The sequence below is a fragment of the Ursus maritimus genome, unplaced genomic scaffold (genome assembly GCF_017311325.1).
Source record: "Ursus maritimus isolate PB19 unplaced genomic scaffold, ASM1731132v1 scaffold_21, whole genome shotgun sequence".
In the NCBI taxonomy this organism is placed as follows: domain Eukaryota; kingdom Metazoa; phylum Chordata; class Mammalia; order Carnivora; family Ursidae; genus Ursus; species Ursus maritimus.
In genome coordinates, this window is record NW_024424564.1 from 47,657,744 (window position 1) to 47,677,155 (window position 19,412).

Below are 19,412 nucleotides of genomic sequence, written 5' to 3' on the forward strand. Positions count from 1 at the left end.
GGGTCTGTGTGGCCTGTCCACCCCTCATGCTCCCTTCCCTTCCGGAGACATCTGTCCTGCCCTGCTCTCTCTCTTCCCACAGACCTGTGTCCTGCGTCCGGCTGTCCAGGCTCCAGCCTCCCCTCCGAGGTAGAACGGGGTCTACCACCAGACACGACTCCTGCCCACCACTCCCCCAGCAGCCGCTGCCCAGGCCTCTCTCGCTCCCTCTGCCCACCCGGGAGGCCCTGACCCTAGAGGTCATCGAGTGGCGATGCTCCCAGCCTCAGGGTCGCAGTCCCCTCCTCATTGTACATTCTTGGCATAGGGAGCGATGACGGAGCTGCGAAGGCTTCCAGGCAGACTGGCTGTTCTCCTGCAAGACCATTCTCACACTTAGCGCAGGGCTCAGGAGAGAAAGCAGGTGACCATAGTGAGCTTCGGGTCAGGTTCAGGACTGGATCTGCTCAGCGTAGCACTGGGCATGGCAGGAGGGTCAGCAGCTGGCAAGAAGGAGAAAGGAGTATGGTTTCATTGTGTGGTGAGCAGGAGAGGGTAGGACCGGGCCAGGCAGGGAAGTCCTGGCCTCAGGCACAAATACAGGGGGAGCCCTTCTCAGCGTGGAGCTGATTGGGATGTCAGTGCGGTATTCCCAGGATCCCGGGTCAGCACCACTGGCAGACAAGCACAGGAGGGCAAATTCCTAGGAGCCCGATGAGGGGTGCTGAGCACTTTGCTTTCTGCCTCTGCTCACTAGGGCTCTGCATGGCAGGGCACCTGACTGGTCCTCATTTGCATTGTTGTGATTTGATTTGTCATGGGATTTGTAGGAATTTCGACTTTTAAGGATTGCTTTAAAATATGATTGAACTTGACCCCTGAGTTTCTGGAGCCCTGAGCTTGTGCCCAAGGGAAGAGTCTTCGGACCCATACCTACTGGGGCCCTGCAGAGCAGCGGAAGAGCCCCAGGAAGGGAGACAGGAGGCCAGGTGAGCTCCAAGGACCCTGGCCTGATGCTGTGGAAGTGGGTACTTCTCCAGTCAGGGATCCCCGGTCTCCATCCAACCCCACCGAACGTCCCTCCCACCTATGCACCAGCACTTCCAGGAGCTTCTGCTCTGGGCCTCGCCACGGGTGATAGAAAAGGGCTCATTGTGCTGAGAGGAATGTAGGGGGCGCCTAGAGGAGAGGCGCCTGGGTTGTGGGATGAATGTCATTGTCGGGGCTCACAGGACTGTGGAGATGGGTCCAACCCAGGGAAGGATTGTCAAGCAGGGATGGGGAGCAAGTCAGGTTCCTGGTGCGAGCTCAGAGATCTGGGCGGAGGGATGGGGATCGGGGACGAGGGACCTCCCTGGGCGATGCTGGTGTGGGGAGCAGTGCCCTTGGCACGATCTCCAGGCAGTGGGCAGGGGTCCTGCCAGGACCCCCACTGGTGACCAAGGAAGCCTCGAGAGCCAAGGAATTCAGGTTCTGTGGCCGGCACTCGCCCCAGGCAGGACCCATTTAGAAAAGCTGACCCCTTATCCAGAAGCCTTTTCCTCTGACCTAACCCTTCCTCAGAGGCACAGCGGGGGGAGAGGCTGAGCCGGGCCTGGGTGACAGGGACTGACGGTGCCAGGCCTGGGACACTGTGCCTGCTCTCTGACGTGTGGCCAAGCCAGCAGCGACAACAGAAACAGTCCCCACCTGACTCAGGCCAAGGTGTGGCAGCTGTGGGGACCGAAGGGAAACATTGGTGAGACCTGCCCCTGGTACACCCAGAAGCTTCTACCCTGAACGTCCCAGGACCGGAGGCCTTGTCACCTTTGCGCAGGATGCCCTTATCCTGGCCCAGAGGGACCCCGGAGCCCTGAATGGGACCCTCGACCTTGTAACAGAGGTAGGTTCTGGAGGGCCAATCATCATTGCGGAAGTTCTCATTGAAGGTGTCCTCATCCAGGAGGTGTCTGTGGACAAAGGGGCGGAGGAGAGGCTGAAGGACACGGCCTCCCCTGGAGCAGTGAGAGTCCTCTTGCTGATGTGTTGGGAATAGAAGAGAGGTTTTCCGTAAAAGGTGAAGATACTTCAATCTTTAAAAATCTAAACTATTTCTTATGAGCTCATTGTCTTTGGCTGGTTTCTTGGGCTCTCTGCCCCAGGCCTTCCCCCTGCACCCCACATACTGGCCGGAGCTGCAGAGGACGGGCTTCCACTGGCTTTGCTGGGCCACCCAGCCTCCCTCTGCGACCCTTTCTGGGATCCCCGGGAGGAGGCCAGGCCAGTGCTCTGTCAGGTGACCCCAGGAGCTTCCCAGGGCGCTCAGACTCTCTGCTGGCCTCACCATCCCATCCCTGTCCCGCTGGCCTACTCCCCTGTGTGGAGGGACACCTGGGGCTTTTCCCTCTTGACTTCAAGGTTAGCCCGTGCCGCAGGGTGCACTGGGCACAGACATCCTGCGGGACCATTGCCGATAGGAGAAACACCAGAGCCTGTGCTTCTGAAATAATCATGGGCTTTTCTGTAATGATGAATATACCACAAGCCCTTTACAAAACCAAAAGCTAAAAGCTAAAAGGGACCTTCCAGTGCACAGTTCAGAAGGGATCCCAGGCAGAAAGACCAGATTCCTGAGGGGATTGGAGGGAGCCAAGGGTGGGGACCCTCACGGATGGGTCCTCAGGAGTCATCCTGGGGGAGGCTGGGTGGACAAGCAGACCGGGTGTCAGATGACAGGGCTCGGTGGGCCTGGGCTGGGGTGGCAGGAGCAAAGCAAGAAGAGCAGGCGCCCCCAGGGGTCCAGGAGGGACCTGGAGGGAGTGGCGAGCCCCCATCAGGCAGCCGGGAGGAGGGGCTCAGGAGCAGGGCTGACGAGGGGGCGGGGTACCTGTCCCAGGCCTCTGCCAGCATCCATGTCTAGGTCCCTTCACCAGCTGTGGCTCTGTGTCCACAGCTTCTCTGCTTTGTCCCGCCTGTGCGCTCCTCTCGGGGTGCTTTCCAAGCACCCAGGAGCCTTATATGCCATCAGAGCTCCTGGAAGCGGCTGAGCTGGCATTACGGGACACACCCCTTGCTAGACTCACGCTACTCATGCCACCCTCATGGGTGTCAACACAGGAGGAACTTCTCTGCCAGCTGTCATGTCCTAAGTCTTTGGGGTCAAGTTAAGTTTTCGCTCTGACGAAGGCCCTATCCGAAGTCTGAAGAGTGACCGAGGGCAGGTGAGGTTCGGGAGGGTGCGGGCTCTGGGCAGCAGGGACCAGCAAGGCAGGAAGTGAGAGGACAGGCGTCCCCTGGAGGAGGTCCTGGCCAGGACACAGGGGCCCCCGGAGGGCAGGCTCCTGGGCAGCCCCACCCTGAGTCCCGGCAGCCAGCACGGCGGGGGTGGGGGTGGGGGGTGGCCCAGGCTCCCCGGGCCAGCTGGGTGAGACACCTGGGCACCCGACATGAACAGGGGTTGTGGAGGGCGGGAGCGTCTGGTCTGAGAAGAAGCCAGCAGGGCCTTCATCCCTGCACCTGCAAGGGAGGAGGACAAAAACATGAGCTCCCCGAGAGCACACCGCCCAGCGGGTGATTGCAAACTGGACGGGAGCCTTTGGCCCATCACCTGCAGGGGAAAAGAAAGGCTCCCAGAGGGAATGGGACTTGGCCAGGACCCTACAGGCATTGTTGGATGCAGGGATGGGGGATGGAGACATCCCACTGGGCGGCCACCTGAGCCCTTTTCGTTCACCCCCAGGCCTCAAGGAATGAGGGGGATTCGTATTCCAGCCCCAGGCAGGTCCCTGAGCCCTAGCTGGCCATTTGTCCCCTCGGGCTGCCCCTCTGTCCCACTCACTCCCCATTCTGGCTTCCCTTAGAACCCCCAGTCCTGGCCCAGTGTCCCCTCCCTGAGGGATGTGTCTGTCCCGGACTAGGCCGCGCCAACCGGGGCCTGAGTCACACCCTGGCTGCCTGCACCGAGAACCGCTGGGCTGATCACCCTCCCGGGCTGTCTAGTCACATCCTGAGAGTGGAAACCGTAGCACCGTGGCCCCTCCTTCTCGGGCGGGCATTCCCTGTTCCTGGACAGAGGGGAGGGTGTCCTCCCCGTACCTGCACTGAGCCGTCTTCCCATGTCTTCCATCCCCTAGACCCGGTGCCCTCTAGCCCTGACCCTGTCCCCTGGGGGCCAAGGTGGTCTCTGGGCCATCCTACCTGCTGCCCATACTTCCCAGGTCCCAGCCCGTGCACACAACAGACCACACATAGCTCGCAGTCTCCAGCCCCCCTGAGCGGGAGCCCCCATCCCTGCCTGGACCAGGGCTGCAGAGGCCAGGCCTGCCCCTGAGGATTTGGTCCCAGCTCTCGCCTTCCAGGGGGGAGGATGCCGCCCTGATGCAGGCCTGGCTCTCCTCCAGGACCTCCAAAGTCCCTCCCTATTGAGTCCAGAAAACAAAAACAAAACAAAAAGGCGTGATTTGATGATGTTTCTTCCAGCAACTACCCCTTGGGGAGTGTCAACATTGTCTGCTTTCCTGCCCTGGGGAGTGTGCTCTGGGTGTGTCTGGGAACCCCGAGGAAGGTCCTTTTTTTAGTCACTCTGTGTGTGTGCGTGCGTGCGTGTGTGTGTGTGTGTGTCTATCTTTTGATTCGGGGCAGCTGCCCGGGCACAGCTGTGTGCCAGGTCCCACATGTGTTTGTGTATATGGGATGCCTGAGTTCCCGGGGCAGCCTGGTGAAACCACGAGCTGAAAGCAAGCATAAGCCTCTGGTCACAGAACCAGGAAGCAGTGCCACCCGCCCTGGGCGCTGACTCAGAAATTAAGCCGCAGCTTTGAGCCCTCTGTGGCCCCTGCCCTGAGGTCTGTCTCAGTTCTGAGCACCAGCTCCAGGACGGCATTCCCCTTCTCTGTGGCTCTTGTTGGCTGTTCCTCTCCCCCCTCCCTCCTCTCTGGTCACAGTCCTGGACGCCCCATCCTTTCCCCTGCTCCTTCCCCAGGAACTGGCCCCATCCTGCATCTCAGGGGTGACCACTCTGCTGAGGCCACTGCTCACCCTGCCTCCCCCACGTGGGGCTGCTAGGGTATGAGCCAGAATGTCCGGAGGACTGGGGGGTGCACTGTGCGTTGAGTGATTTATTAAACAAGGATAGCCCCTCTATTTTTTTTTATTAATAACATCATCATTTATTGAGGAATAATGATCTCAGACATAGTCTAAAGCATTTGACATTTGCTTTGTCATTTAACTGCCACAACAGCCCCCATGGTCCTTCATTGCCACTGTCCGTGTGTTTAGGGGGAGAAACCCAGGGCCCCTGAGTATGGAGAAGCCTGGGCTCAGAGTGAAGTCCAGGACTTTCTGACTGTAAATCGTCCCTACAGAGACTCCACGGGGGGAGCTGCTCCGAAACCGGGGATGCAGGACGAGCACATGGGGGCCGAGGGAGGGAGTGTCCACCCCCCACCCCGGAGACTTGGGGGGAGGCGTCGGGATAGGGCTGCAGGTAAGGAGCCTCAGCAGAGAGGTGAGTGGTGTGGCCAGAGCAGGACCAGAGCCAGAAAGAAGGGTCTGGAGAGAGAGGAGGGTAAGGGGTTTGGTTGGGGACACTCAGAAGAAGGGGCCAGCGAGTAGGAGGGCTCAGAGAGGGGGAGGACAAACGCGGTCTTCGAATGAAACACCCTAGGAACTGTAAATGAGTGGGTCTGTCCCGGACCACACTCACACTGGGTGACCACACTTCCCAGGCACAGGCCAGGGTGTTAGGTTGGCCCTGCCCTCTTTGGCCCTAGGATGAGAGCCGGTGCCTGGAGGTGGGCAGCCCTCTGGTCGCAGAGGAGAATAGCAGAAGACGATCACGAAGAGCTGAGCTGGGGGGGTCGGGGCCCCGAATTCTGACAGCATCCCTGACTTTATAAAATGGAATTTTCTTTTTTTTTTTTTTTTTTTAAGATTTTTATTTATTTACTTGACAGAGATAGAGACAGCCAGCGAGACGAGAAACCCACAACGCCGGGATCACGCCCTGAGCAGAAGGCAGACGCTTAACCGCTGTGCCACCCAGGCACCCCTATAAAATGGAATTTTCTATGCGACAGAGAACACCCAGGAGCCCGGGAGAGAACTCTCGCTCAGCGCAGAGTGAAGGCCCAGACACTCTGTTACATTTTGGTGATTTCCCTCTTCTTCTGAGAGCCCAGGATGGAGGCCAAACCCCTGCTTGCCAACAAGAACCCTCCCATCCCCCCCGAAGTCTACACACGCGCACACACACACACACACACACACCCCCGGGGCACAACTGTAGGCACAGAAAAGGGAGGGGGGATAGATCCAGGAGCTCACAGACTCAGGGCCTAGGTCTCCATCCCCAGGAGGAGGGGCTGTCAGAGAACGGAGCCAAGGCCTCGCTGGCCCAGACAGGTGATAGCCACAGCTTTCGGAGTAACCGCAGTTTGTCAGAGCCTGAAACAGAGACAGGCCCCAGACGCTTTCCTCAGAGAACTCAGAAGTGGGCATGGGAGGGCCCCACAAGGTTCCGTTTGCCTTGGGGGTGGGAGAGACTGGGTGTGTTGGATGCGGCCACAGCCTTTTCCTGCGTGAATGTCTGCATCTCTGAAGCAGGTGCACGTTGGTAAAGTGAATAATACCAGTACCGGGAGTCAGTCGTCCCACGTTCTGCTGTGCTGCGGGTCCCCAGCACAGAGCAGAGCCAGGACTCCAGCCCAGCCCAGAGGGGGCCCAGAGCAAGCACTGGAAGCCAGGGGCACAAATGGGAGGGTTCTGAGCAGGGAGAATGCGCTGTGGGGAGAAGGGACAGGGACAGCAGCACATGGCTCATACCAGCCTACGTTTTCCTTGCAGGCTGAGGTGCAGCTGGACATCAGGCCTCTGTCTCCGGCCCGTGAGCCTTGCGGGTGCGTCACGTTAGATGACTTCCTCCTCTGGATATCCCTGGGACCTCAGGACACACAATTATGACAAACCCTGGTGTCCCATATCCCTGTGCCTGAGCACCCAGGCCCAGGCACCCCAGGACGCACACAGCTCCTCCTACAAGCACCGACGTGACAAAAAGGAACCACCCGGGGATTACTGGACACACCCAAGTGCCTCTCCGGGTCGGACCGAAGACAGGATGTTAAAACTTCGCAAGAGGTAGTTGTTGGAAGAAACGCATCATCAAGTCACGCCTTTTTGTCTTGTTTTTGTTTTCTGGACTCAGACGGCAAGTCACCAAAAAATCCACAATGCAGTCACTCAGGGCAAACGGGGCAACCCAGGTAGAAGACAGAGGTCTGACACGGGGAAAAAGGTCCCCATAGCCAGTGTTTTCAGAGGGTACGTTCCAGGAAGCCCTGACCCCCATCTCCCCAGGGTCCAACTCCCCAGGGTCCCATCTTCCCAGGACCCCATCTCCCCAGGACCCCGGTCCCAGAGCTTGGCCCATGACCCAGGGACCACCAGGAGGTGCTGGGAAGGGGCCATGACACGGCCTGGGAAGACTGCTCCATCTTGGGCTGGGCACGGGCCCCCTGTCCTGGCCTCTGGCTCTAGGGAGGGGAGGCCACCCACAGGGGGCAGCGCTGGGGCCTCATCCAGAGCAGCCCAGCCTGGAGTCCAGACACTAATGGGACCTTCCACTCCCTGAGCCCCAGAGAGACTCAGGCTGAGCCCACGTGTGTGCGCCCTCCCCGGGGTCCTCTAGCTTCAGTCTGTGTCTCTGACCCCAGTCTGGACCCCCCGCCCCCCGCCCGGGGCAGCCCGCCCTGTTCCCAGTTTTCCTGACAGGGGAACGGGATCAGTCCTGGCATGGGCTGCCCCTGCCTGGAGTTTGGGGTAAGGGGGCACACATTCGCTCTCAAGAGGGACCCAGGCCCTCCTTTCCCTTCTGGGACCGTCACACGCTTTGAGGGAGAATTCTAGCGGGACTCCCCTAGGGATCTTTTCACATGTTCATTCAGTGTTCCAGAGGCAGATGTGGGGGACAGGGCTGTCATTCCCCATAGAACAGGATTGCACTCTTCTTGCTTCTAGCCTCGGAGACTGAGGGAAGCTGCCTGTGTGTTTTGAGGTCATGGCCAGTCTGTGGTGTGGAGTGCTCCTCCTGGACCCAGAGTTCACCACCAGGCTCTACTGTGGCCTTTACCAAAGCGTGTCCTCCCTGGCCTCGGCGACACCGGGCCAGAGAACACAGTAGTCCCTGGGCCTCTGCTACACCAGGGAGTCAGGCTCCGGGGAGAGGGGAGGATGTGGGGGAGGATGCCGGGGCGGGGGTCCTTCGGGAAGGACAAGGGGCACGAGAACAGAGGGGAGGCCCACCCACGGCCCAGGCGCTGTCTCCTCGTGCTCCTGCCCTTCGTAGCCCAGACTCAGACAGGTGGCTCAAGACATAAGGTTCAGGGGAAGGGCAAAGCCCTGTTACCCACGATGTACCCTCTGGTCTTCCCAAGACAAGGAACCCCTTGCCACCTGCAAAACTGACCTACGGACTTGGAGACACCCTGGGCCAGTCTGGCCTGTGTTTCAGTGGGCAGCTGGGGGCAGCCAGTGCAAGGGAGATCAGGCCAGGCTGGGGCCAGGGGAGCCAGGAAGGAGGGGGTGCCGGGAACATTCCAGAACTGGAGACCTCAGAGCTGCTGGCAGAGGAGCTAGACTGGCAGGGAGACTGTCCCCGGGGAGGCAGGAGGAAAGTGTCCTCCCTGCCATGTAGCCCCCGTTGGTCTCCCCACAAAATGCTACAGGACCATTGAAGGGGCACCTTTGCTCAGCAGAGCCAGTGATGCAGGCTGAGCCCAGAGAGACACGGGTGCTCTGGCTGCAACAGCTCCCTGGGACGGCAGGGGCCGATGTGGGGGGGGGGGGCTCCCCCTCAGAAGTCCTCCCGGGGCCAGGGGCTTGTGCCCAGGACCCCACACTCCTGGAGCCCCCTCTGCCCCCAGCACGGGACTGGGTGCACGGGGGTCCCTCCACGGAAACCTACGGTGTGGGGGGACCAGCAGCGCTCCCTCGAGCAGGGTGAGTGACCAGAGGGACTTTGGAGGTCCTGGAGGAGAGCCAGGCCTGCATCAGGGCGGCATCCTCCCCCCTGGAAGGCGAGAGCTGGGACCAAATCCTCAGGGGCAGGCCTGGTCTCTGCAGCCCCGGTCCAGGCAGGGATGGGGGCTCCCGCTCAGGGGGGCTGGAGATTGCGAGCTATGTGTGGTCTGTTGTGTGCACGGGCTGGGACCTAGGAACTATGGGCAGCAGGCAGGATGGCCCAGAGACCACCTGGGCCCCCAGGGGACGGGGTCAGGGCTAGAGGGCACCGGGTCTAGGGGATGGAAGACATGGGAAGACGGCTCAGTGCAGGTATGGGGAGGACACCCTCCCCTCTGTCCAGGAACAGGGAATGCCCGCCCGAGAAGGAGGGGCCACGGTGCTACGGTTTTCACTCTCAGGATGTGACTAGACAGCCCGGGAGGGTGATCAGCCCAGCGGTTCTCGGTGCAGGCAGCCAGGGTGTGACTCAGGCCCCGGTTGGCCCAGCTAGTCCCGGGACAGACACATCCCTCAGGGAGGGGACACTGGGCCAGGACTGGGGGTTCTAAGGGAAGCCAGAATGGGGGAGTGAGTGGGACAGAGGGGCAGCCCTGAGGGGACAAATGGCCAGCTAGGGCTCAGGGACCTGCCTGGGGCTGGAATACGAATCCCCCCTCATTCCTTGAGGCCTGGGGGTGAACAGAAAGGGCTCAGGTGGCCGCCCAGTGGGATGTCTCCATCCCCCCATCCCTGCATCCAACAATGCCTGTGGGGTCCTGGCCAAGTCCCATTCCCTCTGGGAGCCTTTCTTTTCCCCTGCAGGTGATGGGCCAAAGGCTCCACGTCCAGTTTGCAATCACCCGCTGGGCGGTGTGCTCTCAGGGGAGCTCAGTACTTGTTTGTCCTCCTCCCTTGGCAGATGCAGGGATGAAGGCCCTGCTGCGACTTCTCAGACCAGACGCTCCCGCCCTCCACAACCCCTGTCATGTGCGGGTGCCCAGGTGTCTCACCCAGCTGGCCCCGGGGAGCCTGGGCCACCCCCTCCACCCCCCACCCCCGCCGTGCTGGCTGCGGACCGGGACTCAGGGTGGGGCTGCCCAGGAGCCTGCCCTCCAGGGGCCCTGTGTCCTGGGCCAGGACCTTCCTCCAGGGGGAACGCCTGTCCTCTCACTTCCTGCCTTGCTGGTCCCTGCTGCCCAGAGAGCCCGCACCCTCCCCGAACCTCACCTGCCCTCGGTCACTCCTTCAGACTTCCAGGTAGGGCCTTCGTCAGAGCAGGGAAACCAAAACTTAACTTGACCCCAAAGACTTAGGGACATGACAGCTGGCAGAGAAGTTCCTCCTGTGTTGACACCCATGAGGGTGGCATGAGTAGCGTGAGTCTAGCAAGGGGTGTGTCCCCGTAATGCCAGCTCAGCCGCTTCCAGGAGCTCTGATGGCATATAAGGCTCCTGGGTGCTTGGAAAGCACCCCGAGAGGACGGCACAGGCGGGACAAAGCAGAGAAGCTGTGGACACAGAGCCACAGCTGGTGAAGGGACCTAGACATGGATGCTGGCAGAGAGGCCTGGGACAGGTAACCCCGCCCCCTGCGTCAGCCCTGCTCCTGAGCCCCTCCTCCCGGCTGCCTGATGGGGGCTCGCCACTCCCTCCAGGTCCCTCCTGGACCCCTGGGGGCGCCTGCTCTTCTTTGCTTTGCTCCTGCCACCCCAGCCCAGGCCCACCGAGCCCTGTCATCTGACACCCGGTCTGCTTGTCCACCCAGCCTCCCCCAGGATGACTCCTGAGGACCCATCCGTGAGGGTCCCCACCCTTGGCTCCCTCCAATCCCCTCAGGAATCTGGTCTTTCTGCCTGGGATCCCTTCTGAACTGTGCACTGGAAGGTCCCTTTTAGCTTTTAGCTTTTGGTTTTGTAAAGGGCTTGTGGTATATTCATCATTACAGAAAAGCCCATGATTATTTCAGAAGCACAGGCTCTGGTGTTCTCCTATCGGCAATGGTCCCGCACGGGCATGTCTTGGCCCCAGTGCACCCTGCGGCACGGGCTAACCTTGAAGTCAAGAGGGAAAAGCCCCAGGTGTCCCTCCACACAGGGGAGTAGGCCAGCGGGGACAGGGATGGGATGGTGAGGCCAGCAGAGAGTCTGAGCGCCCTGGGAAGCTCCTGGGGGTCACCTGACAGAGCACTGGCCTGGCCTCCTCCCCGGGGGATCCCAGAAAGGGTCGCAGAGGGAGGCTGGGTGGCCCAGCAAAGCCAGTGGAAGCCCGTCCTCTGCAGCTCCGGCCAGTATGTGGGGTGCAGGGGGGAAGGCCTGGGGCAGAGGAGCCCAAGAAACCAGCCAAAGACAATGAGCTCATAAGAAATAGTTTAGATTTTTAAAGATTGAAGTATCTTCACCTTTTACGGAAAACCTCTCTTCTATTCCCAACACACATCAGCAAGAGGACTCTCACTGCTCCAGGGGGAGGCCGTGTCCTTCAGCCTCTCCTCCGCCCCTTTGTCCACAGACACCTCCTGGATGAGGACACCTTCAATGAGAACTTCCGCAATGATGATTGGCCCTCCAGAACCTACCTCTGTTACAAGGTCGAGGGTCCCATTCAGGGCTCCGGGGTCCCTCTGGGCCAGGATAAGGGCATCCTGCGCAATAAGGTGACAAGGCCTCCCGGTCCTGGGACGTTCAGGGTAGAACCTTCTGGGTGGGCCAGGGGCAGGTCTCACCAATGTTTCCCCTTCGGTCCCCACAGCTGCCACACCTTGGCCTGAGTCAGGTGGGGACTGTTTCTGTTGTCGCTGCTGGCTTGGAGCCACACGTCAGAGAGCAGGCACAGTGTCCCAGGCCTGGCACCGTCAGTCCCTGTCACCCCAAGGCCCGGGCTCAGCCTCTCCCCTCCCGCTGTGCCTCTGAGGAAGGGTTAGGTCAGAGGAAAAGGCTTCTGGATAAGGGGTCAGCTTTTCTAAATGGGTCCTGCCTGGGGCGAGTGCCGGCCACAGAACCTGAATTCCGTTGGCTCTCGAGGCTTCCCTTGGTCACCAGTGGGGGTCCTGGCAGGACCCCTGCCCACTGCCTGGAGATCGTGCCAAGGGCACTGCTCCCCACACCAGCATCGCCCAGGGAGGTCCCCTCGTCCCCGATCCCCATCCTACTTCGCCCAGATCTCTGAGCTCGCACCAGGGAACCTGACTTGCTCCCCATCCCTGCTTGACAATCCTTCCCTGGACGGGTTGGACCCATCTCCACAGTCCTGTGAGCCCCGACAATGACATTCATCCCACAACCCAGGCGCCTCTCCTCTGGGCGCCCCTACCCCATTCCTCTCAGCACAATGAGCCCTTTTCTATCACCCGTGGGCGAGGCCCAGAGCAGAAGCTCCTGGAAGTGCTGGTGCATAGGTGGGAGGGACGTTCGGTGGGGTTGGATGGAGACCGGGGGATCCCTGACTGGAGGAAGTACCCACTTCCACAGCATCAGGCCAGGGTCCTTGGAGCTCACCTGGCCTCCTGTCTCCCTTCCTGGGGCTCTTCCGCTGCTGTCTGCAGGGCCCCAGTAGGTATGGGTCCCGAAGACTCTTCCCTTGGGCACAAGCTCAGAGGGCTCCAGAAACTCAGGGGTCAAGTTCAATCATATTTTAAAGCAATCCTTAAAAGTCGAAATTCCTACAAATCCCATGACAAATCAAATCACAACAATGCAAATGAGGACCAGTCAGGTGCCCTGCCATGCAGAGCCCTAGTGAGCAGAGGCAGAAAGCAAAGTGCTCAGCACCCCTCATCGGGCTCCTAGGAATTTGCCCTCCTGTGCTTGTCTGCCAGTGGTGCTGACCCGGGATCCTGGGAATACCGCACTGACATCCCAATCAGCTCCACGCTGAGAAGGGCTCCCCCTGTATTTTGTGCCTGAGGCCAGGACTTCCCTGCCTGGCCCTGGTCCTACCCTCTCCCTCGTTCACCACCAATGACAGAAACCCTTCCTGCCTCTTCTGTGCTCAGCCTGCCCAGGGACCTGAGCCCTCCTGCCACGCGGAGTGCTACTTGCTGGAGCAGATCCAGTCCTGGAACCTGGACCCGAAGCTTCACTATGGGGTCACCTGCTTTCTCTCCTGGAGCCCCTGCGCTAAGTGTGCCCAGAAGATGGCTCGGTTCCTGCAGGAGAACAGCCACGTGAGCCTGAAGCTCTTCGCCTCCCGCCTCTATACCCGACAGCAGTATGATGAGAATTACAAGGAGGGGCTGCGGACCCTGAAGAGGGCTGGGGCCAGCATCGCCATCATGACCTACAGGGGTCAGCGGGGCCCTCCCGGGGGTGGGCAGAGGGCAGGGAGAGGCCTGGGCAGGGAGGATGCTGGGGTGAGTGGTGGGCAGGAGTCGTGTCCCTGGTGGTAGACCCCGTTGGCTACCTGCGGAGGGGAGGCTGGAGCCTGGACAGCACAGGACAGCAGGGTCTGTGGGAAGAGAGAGGCAGGGCAGGACAGATGTCTCCGGAAGGGAAGGGAGCATGAGGGGTGGACAGGCCACACAGACCCTGGGCTTCCAGGAAGAAGGCCAGTCAGGCTGGATGAGGCTCCAGGCTGAGGAAAGAGTCCCCGGGGTCAGGGGAGCGCCCTGGAGGAGAGTGAGCAGAGGTGTATTTAGGAGGGGCACAGCCTGTCCCTGGGAGTCAGACCCCCTGTGGGCCCTGGGCCTCCCCAGAGCCAAGCTCATGTCCCTCCTCTGCTTGCTGCAGAGTTTGAGCTCTGCTGGAAAACCTTCGTGCTCCACGACCAGGAGGGAAGCTGCTTCCAACCCTGGCCATTTCTGCATGAGGAGAGTCAGAAATTCTCTGAGAAACTGCAAGCCATTCTCCAGGTGGGGGTCCTCCTTCCCTTCCTGCCACCTCCCCTGCCCTCCTCCCCCCTCTCCTCTCCCTGGCCTTTCCCTGCCCCTTCCAGAGCCTCCACTGGCTTACCTGCTCCCCCCTGGGGGTCAGCTCCACCCCTCTGGCTGCCTGGGACAGACACCTCTGTTCCCTGTCCTCCTGTGTCCCCTCCCTTCCCCATCTCTGTGGCTGCCAGACCCCTTCTGTGTTCCCTCTGCCCCCCTGTCTCACTGCCCGCCCCATGCCACTCCACCTTCTCCTCCTGGAGCAGGGAGCCTGAAGCATGGACTCCAGTCTGGCTAAAGACCGCAGGAGACCTCTGTGAACAGCAGAATCAAACACTTCCTCCCGGGAAATGCAACCTTGCCCTCCACCCCCATCTCCAGAGGGATCCAAAGAAGCCAGCAAAAGCCAAGGAGCCCAGAGGAAGTTGTCTTGAAAGCAAAATCTGAGTAGATTTACTTGTCATGGGAAACCTGTCTTAGGTTCCGAATATACCTGATGAAGATTGCCCTCGTCTCTGTCAGAAGAGTTTTCAATTTTCAGAGAATAATTACTTTAATTGATTTCAAATGCAAAGCAATGAAAGGGGATATTAAGGCTCTCCTACCAAAGGTTTTCTCTGGAAATGTGTCACAATGTCCAGAGAGCCACACCAAGGCTTGTAACCCTGTGCAAACCTGCAAATACCTCTCCCTTTGCGGTGGGCCCTTCAGGGAGCAGTCACGCAAATTCCCTCTGTTGCGAGTAAGAATCAGCTAAGCCTTATGGGGGGGATCTAGAAATCAGAAACCTGCCCCCTGCCAACCTGTCCTATTGTCAGCCACGCTGATCTGCAATGACAGCCTCGCTGTAGAGAATAGAAAGAATGAGTCTAAATATTGGGGAGGAACCCTCACATTTGAGGTAGGAGGGAGGGCGGGAGGTTCTCCAGTCCTCACCCCTGCTACATGCCCCGCCCTAAGAGGAAGCCTGAGGGAGGGGCCTCCCTGCTCAGAAGCTGAGCTCTGCTGCTTCATGACACAGGGCACCTGGGACAGAGCCCCCGGGTCAGGACCCACACAGGACAGGGCACTGGGCAGAACCCCCCGCAGGCCCGGCATCGCCCTCCCGCTGCTCTCTGTGGAGTCCACACCCCTGAGTGGAGCCCTGGCAGCCGGTGGGTCCGCACAAGGCCTTCCCGAGGCCCAGCACAAGTCCCCGGTCCCTCCTCACAGACTTCTGCTCCCCTGTCAGGGCCTAAAGGATGTCCCAGCCTCACACAGTGACTATAAGGGGCTGGAGAGAGGCCTCATTCAGGTTGGGACAAGGGAGGGACTGAGAGGAAGGGATAGAGGACCATTGCTGGGCGGGGAGGAAGGGGCTGTCAGGGAGGGCTGACACCCTGAAGTGGAGGAGCTGGAGGAGAGAAGCAAGCCAGAAAGAGGGTAGAAAGGAGAGGAGAGGGGCACAGCGGGGCCCAGGTCTGCCGTGGAGGACGGGACAGAAGGAGCCTGAGGACAGGACTCTGGGAGAGAGGGGCTGCCAGCCAGGGAGAGCTGCCCTGGGGGGTGGACTTTGGGGCTGTAGCCCAGTAGACAGAAGGGGAGGGGCTCAGCGCTCTATCAGCACCTGCCCCTCCCCGCCCCCGTTCCCAGCCCTCCCAGGCACCTGTCTTCTCCTGCTGGGCTCCTGGGCCCCAGGGCAGCCTGCCCCCAGACAGCACCTCCTCCAGCCTGGCATCTACCAGGAGAGAGAGAGGGGCACTGACCAGACTTCGGAGCCTGCGGCCCTTCCGTGGGCAGGAGCCGTGTCCGTCCCTGGCAGGTGGCAGAAGGGAGACCCCAGAAAAGGGTCTCACTGGGATTCCTCCAGACTCTTTTGTGCTGCAGAGGGAACCAGATTGTCCTCGGGGCTGTCACCTGGGAACCTAGGGACTGACCGGGACCGGTCCTTGTCCAGGGCTGAGGACAAGGTGTGACATGTTTGTTCCTCCACGCACGAATGCTGCCGAGGAATGGAGGGATGTCTCCGCTCCCGTGGGTCCCTCAGTCCGCAATACTCCCTCCGTCCTGCCCGGGGCTCCTGGCTTGAGCAGCCCTGGGCTGGGAGGCCGAGCGGGTCAGGCAGCCTTGGGGGCCTCGCCAGAGTGATAAGTGAAGAATCGCGGTTTATGCAACTTTACAAGCAACATCCAACCTCAGATACCAGTTCAGAAGGAAAAGAAAGGGGCTCCCTTGTAGGGGAAGAAGAAGTTATACAGGCTACAGGAAACAATTACTTTTCAGAAAGGAAGCGACTTGGCCTTCATTTTCACAGACAGAACTTTGGCAACAATCTCAATCACCCCCGTGTCCGAGTAGAAGCCCACCGTTAACATGCTTTCGTAAACGTTGGCTGAAGTAAAGCTAAACGGGACGCCATGTGAACACCCCGTGCCCATGGCCGACTTCGAGTAGACACAGGACAGCCGACCTGGGCGCCCGGGCCCCCTGTGTCCTGCCCCTGTAAGGTTCGGAAAACCAGTCACCCCTGCCTTCCAGCTCGGACTCAGGAGGGGCGAGGGAGTCAAGGGAGGGAGGGGACAGGCACAGCCCTGGCGAGGGGCGGCCTCTGGCCTGCAGGCGGTCCCTTTGTCCCATACTTGCACACAGACTTTGCCACACCTGCCTCCCCGCCTCCCCAGCACATCATTCTCGGTCCCCAAGTCTGACACATGTCGAAAAAGAATGCATCATCTTCAAATACTGGAGGACCACATCGATATCCAAAAGGACGCATAATATTCTCTCCGTGGGGCTGAGCCTGAGACTCACTTGATCCCACCAAGCCCCTAAGGAGCACATCTAGGTTCTTTCCAAACATTCAGAATTCTCCGGAACGCGCAGCGCTGAGTTGTGTAAATGCTCTGGCATTTTGGACAGATGGTCAGAGGAAATCCCCAAAGAACTGGTGCGGAGCTTTGGTCCCTGACAGACTTCCCTGTGACAGCTTGTGTGGAGCTCCTCTCCCACTGGAGGCTGTGAGAGGCGCCTGATGACACCACCACCCTGGCCCTCCTGCATCTGGGGTCCTGGCAGGGGAGAATAGGACCGTCCCACTGCCTGGGAGCAGAGCAGCCCGAAACCACGCCTGGCACCTCTTCTGGAACAAAATCCCTGTGTACTGAGCTCAGATCACTGGAGGACGGCCCCACCTGCCACAGTGGGGGCTCAGCAGAGTCACCCAGTTAGAGGGTCCCATTATGGCCGCCTAAAGCTGTCTCAGAAAGGAGAAGGGTGGCAGTTGGGACCTGTATGGTCAGAGGGCATGGGCAGGGAGAAGCCCAGTGGCCAGGACAACAGAGGCAGGAGAAGCCCAGTGGCCAGGAGACACCTTGATGAGGGAAAGGAAGGGCTTGAAGACAAAGCAGAAGCTGACACCCTGCAACCCCCTCCCCATGTGATGTATGTGACATTCCTCAGGCACTCCTGGCTGCCCTAAAGGACAAAGAAATAGTCCTTAATACCTACAGCCTCGACAAGTCCTTGGAAACAGGCATGGTGATATTCCTCTAGGAACTCAGCTGCCGGGATGTTAATACTTTGCTAAGGGCAAAAGGCAGTCCTAGCCTGACCCCCTCCCCTCCACTAAGATCCTGTAAGTCTACTTGAACATATAAAAATTCCTTTGGAAACTTCCTTTGTCCATAACCCCCCAAGATACATATTGGCAATCATCCCCCAAGCATAAGGCCCACCGATATACATCTGAAGGGTCTCATGACTCAGGTTTTATTAGACAGTAATAAATGACCTTTTCCCAACAACAGCTAGCCCCCTCAAGGTCTTGGAAACCTTGCTTCCAAAATTCCTTAGAGACTTATGCTATCCCTAACCCCCTCCCAACTTGAGGGTATATAATGGGCCATTCCTCACAACCCCGGGGCAGCAGCTCTTTCTGCCCACGGGTCCTGTCCCCGTGCTTTAATAAACCACCATTTTGCACCAAAGACGCCTCAAGAATTCTTTCTTGGTCGTCGGCTCCGGACCCCACCCCACTGAACCTCACGTATATTCCCCAACCTCATCAACCTGAGGCAGGGGCCCTGGGGACTGTCATCACACATAGGGGGCCTGACAGAGGGAGCAGGCAGCCTCTGGGTCTCCGGGGTGACCATGTCTCCAACTCCAACAGAGAAAAGCATGAGATGTGTCCTCACGAATCAGCTGAATTCAGGGCTGGGCTTCCCTGGGGGCACCAGCAAAGGCAACAAAGGCTTCCCAGGCTGTTACCAAATGGTTGGAGACACAGAGACAAAAAAAGCACCTGCCTGGACCCCAGGAAGCCCTCTGTACCTTCCTTTTTTCTGCCTCCAGTAGCCTGGTGCCCCCAGCTGACTTTCTCTTTCTTAGACAGGGGACGGGTGGCACGAGGCTAACCTATGTTACCATCTGGTGCAACTGGCCAGTGGTGCCCGTGTGGCTTCACAACGACGTCCTTCACAGCCAGGCACCAGGCAGGAACAAGCCCAAACATGTCCGATGTGCAGGAGAAAAGTGCAGCTGTTGGTTGCTCTTCTCAGTCATACACCTGTCCTCCCAGCATGTGTAGCTCAAAGGTGTTGGTGGCGTGGCAGTGGGTGGGGACAACAAAGATGGAAGCCTGGTCCTGAGTTGTCCCCTCGGCTGGAGGGGCCAAGTCCAGACTTTGGAGTCCATGGGCAGGTAGAGGGGGGCTCTGGGGGATGGAGAGGTGTGGTTACTGGGTCCTCCCCTGTCTGCTCCAGACTGAGATCTCCTTGAGGACAGGACAGTGCCTGGCCCATCCTTGCCTCCCAGGTTCCCCCTAGCGTGGGACTGTGAGTCGGGGCTCCTGGGTGCTGTTGAATGGCTGGGGGACACAGTGAAGGACCAAACCAGTCTTGCCTTCCCCGTGAGCGGGAATCTCGTCATGTGGAAGTGTGGCCCACATGCTTGGAGAACATTCTGGGGAAGCTGAAAGCACACGGGGGCTGCCGGGTCCCATGGTCCATTTCCCGGAGCCCTGGTTCTGAATGTGCCCAGAACGCCTATGTCCCTGACTTGAGCACAGAGCCCCCTGCCTGAGGACTTTGTAGCCTGGACCCCAGCACTGGTCATCCCCACAGATGGCCCGGAGCTGGCACCGGGCACAGGGGCCTCCTGGGGGTCAGTGGCCTGGCCGGGCTGGTGAGGAGTGCCAGCCAGTCCCCAGAGGGAGGATTCTGGCCTGTGGTGAGTGTGGGGGCAGGGTACTGGCGTAGGTGACACTGGGGACAATTTCAGTGTACCCCTAGGGCAAGGAGACAGACAGGGGGCATGTGTGGTGGTGGTGGGGTCTTCTGCTCCCTGCAGGGAAGCTGCCTGTCTCCTTTCCCACCACAGAGTTCCCAGGATGCTGGGAGGACTCAGGGACCCCAGGGAGGCCTGTGAGCCCTGGTGTGGCCTGCACACAGGTGCTGGAAGGGTCCTGGGGTGGGACGCCGTCAGCCCCTCGGCCCTTCCCTTTCCGTTTCCCCCCTCACTGGCCCTTGGTCCCTTTGGGGGAGACCCTCCTTTCTGTAGGTTTTCCTTCTCCCCCAGGCTCCTGCTGCCTCTTTCCAGTCCCTGTGCTCACT

The 19,412-nt window shown here is 59.8% G+C and overlaps 1 protein-coding gene and 1 long non-coding RNA gene across 3 annotated transcripts; both read left to right on the plus strand.

The window, feature by feature from the left end:
• The first annotated feature begins 5,254 nt into the window (after positions 1–5,254).
• Positions 5,255–7,129, plus strand: LOC121104432. The gene is made up of 2 exons (XR_005836764.1): positions 5,255–5,446; positions 6,805–7,129. It is a non-coding gene; the product is annotated as an uncharacterized LOC121104432 (long non-coding RNA).
• A 3,161-nt stretch (positions 7,130–10,290) lies between these two features.
• Positions 10,291–14,327, plus strand: LOC121104433 (DNA dC->dU-editing enzyme APOBEC-3G-like). Of its 2 annotated transcripts, none has more exons than XM_040637552.1 (5): positions 10,291–10,536; positions 11,469–11,547; positions 12,952–13,243; positions 13,685–13,806; positions 14,088–14,327. In XM_040637552.1, exons 1-5 carry the CDS (start codon positions 10,508–10,510, stop codon positions 14,094–14,096), a joined length of 531 nt encoding a protein of 176 aa, XP_040493486.1. In that variant the 5' UTR covers positions 10,291–10,507; the 3' UTR covers positions 14,097–14,327. The 2 variants fall into 2 exon arrangements, with proteins under 2 accessions (XP_040493486.1, XP_040493485.1); XM_040637551.1 differs by having other exon boundaries at positions 10,294–10,536; positions 11,469–11,613.
• The last annotated feature ends 5,085 nt before the right edge of the window (positions 14,328–19,412 follow it).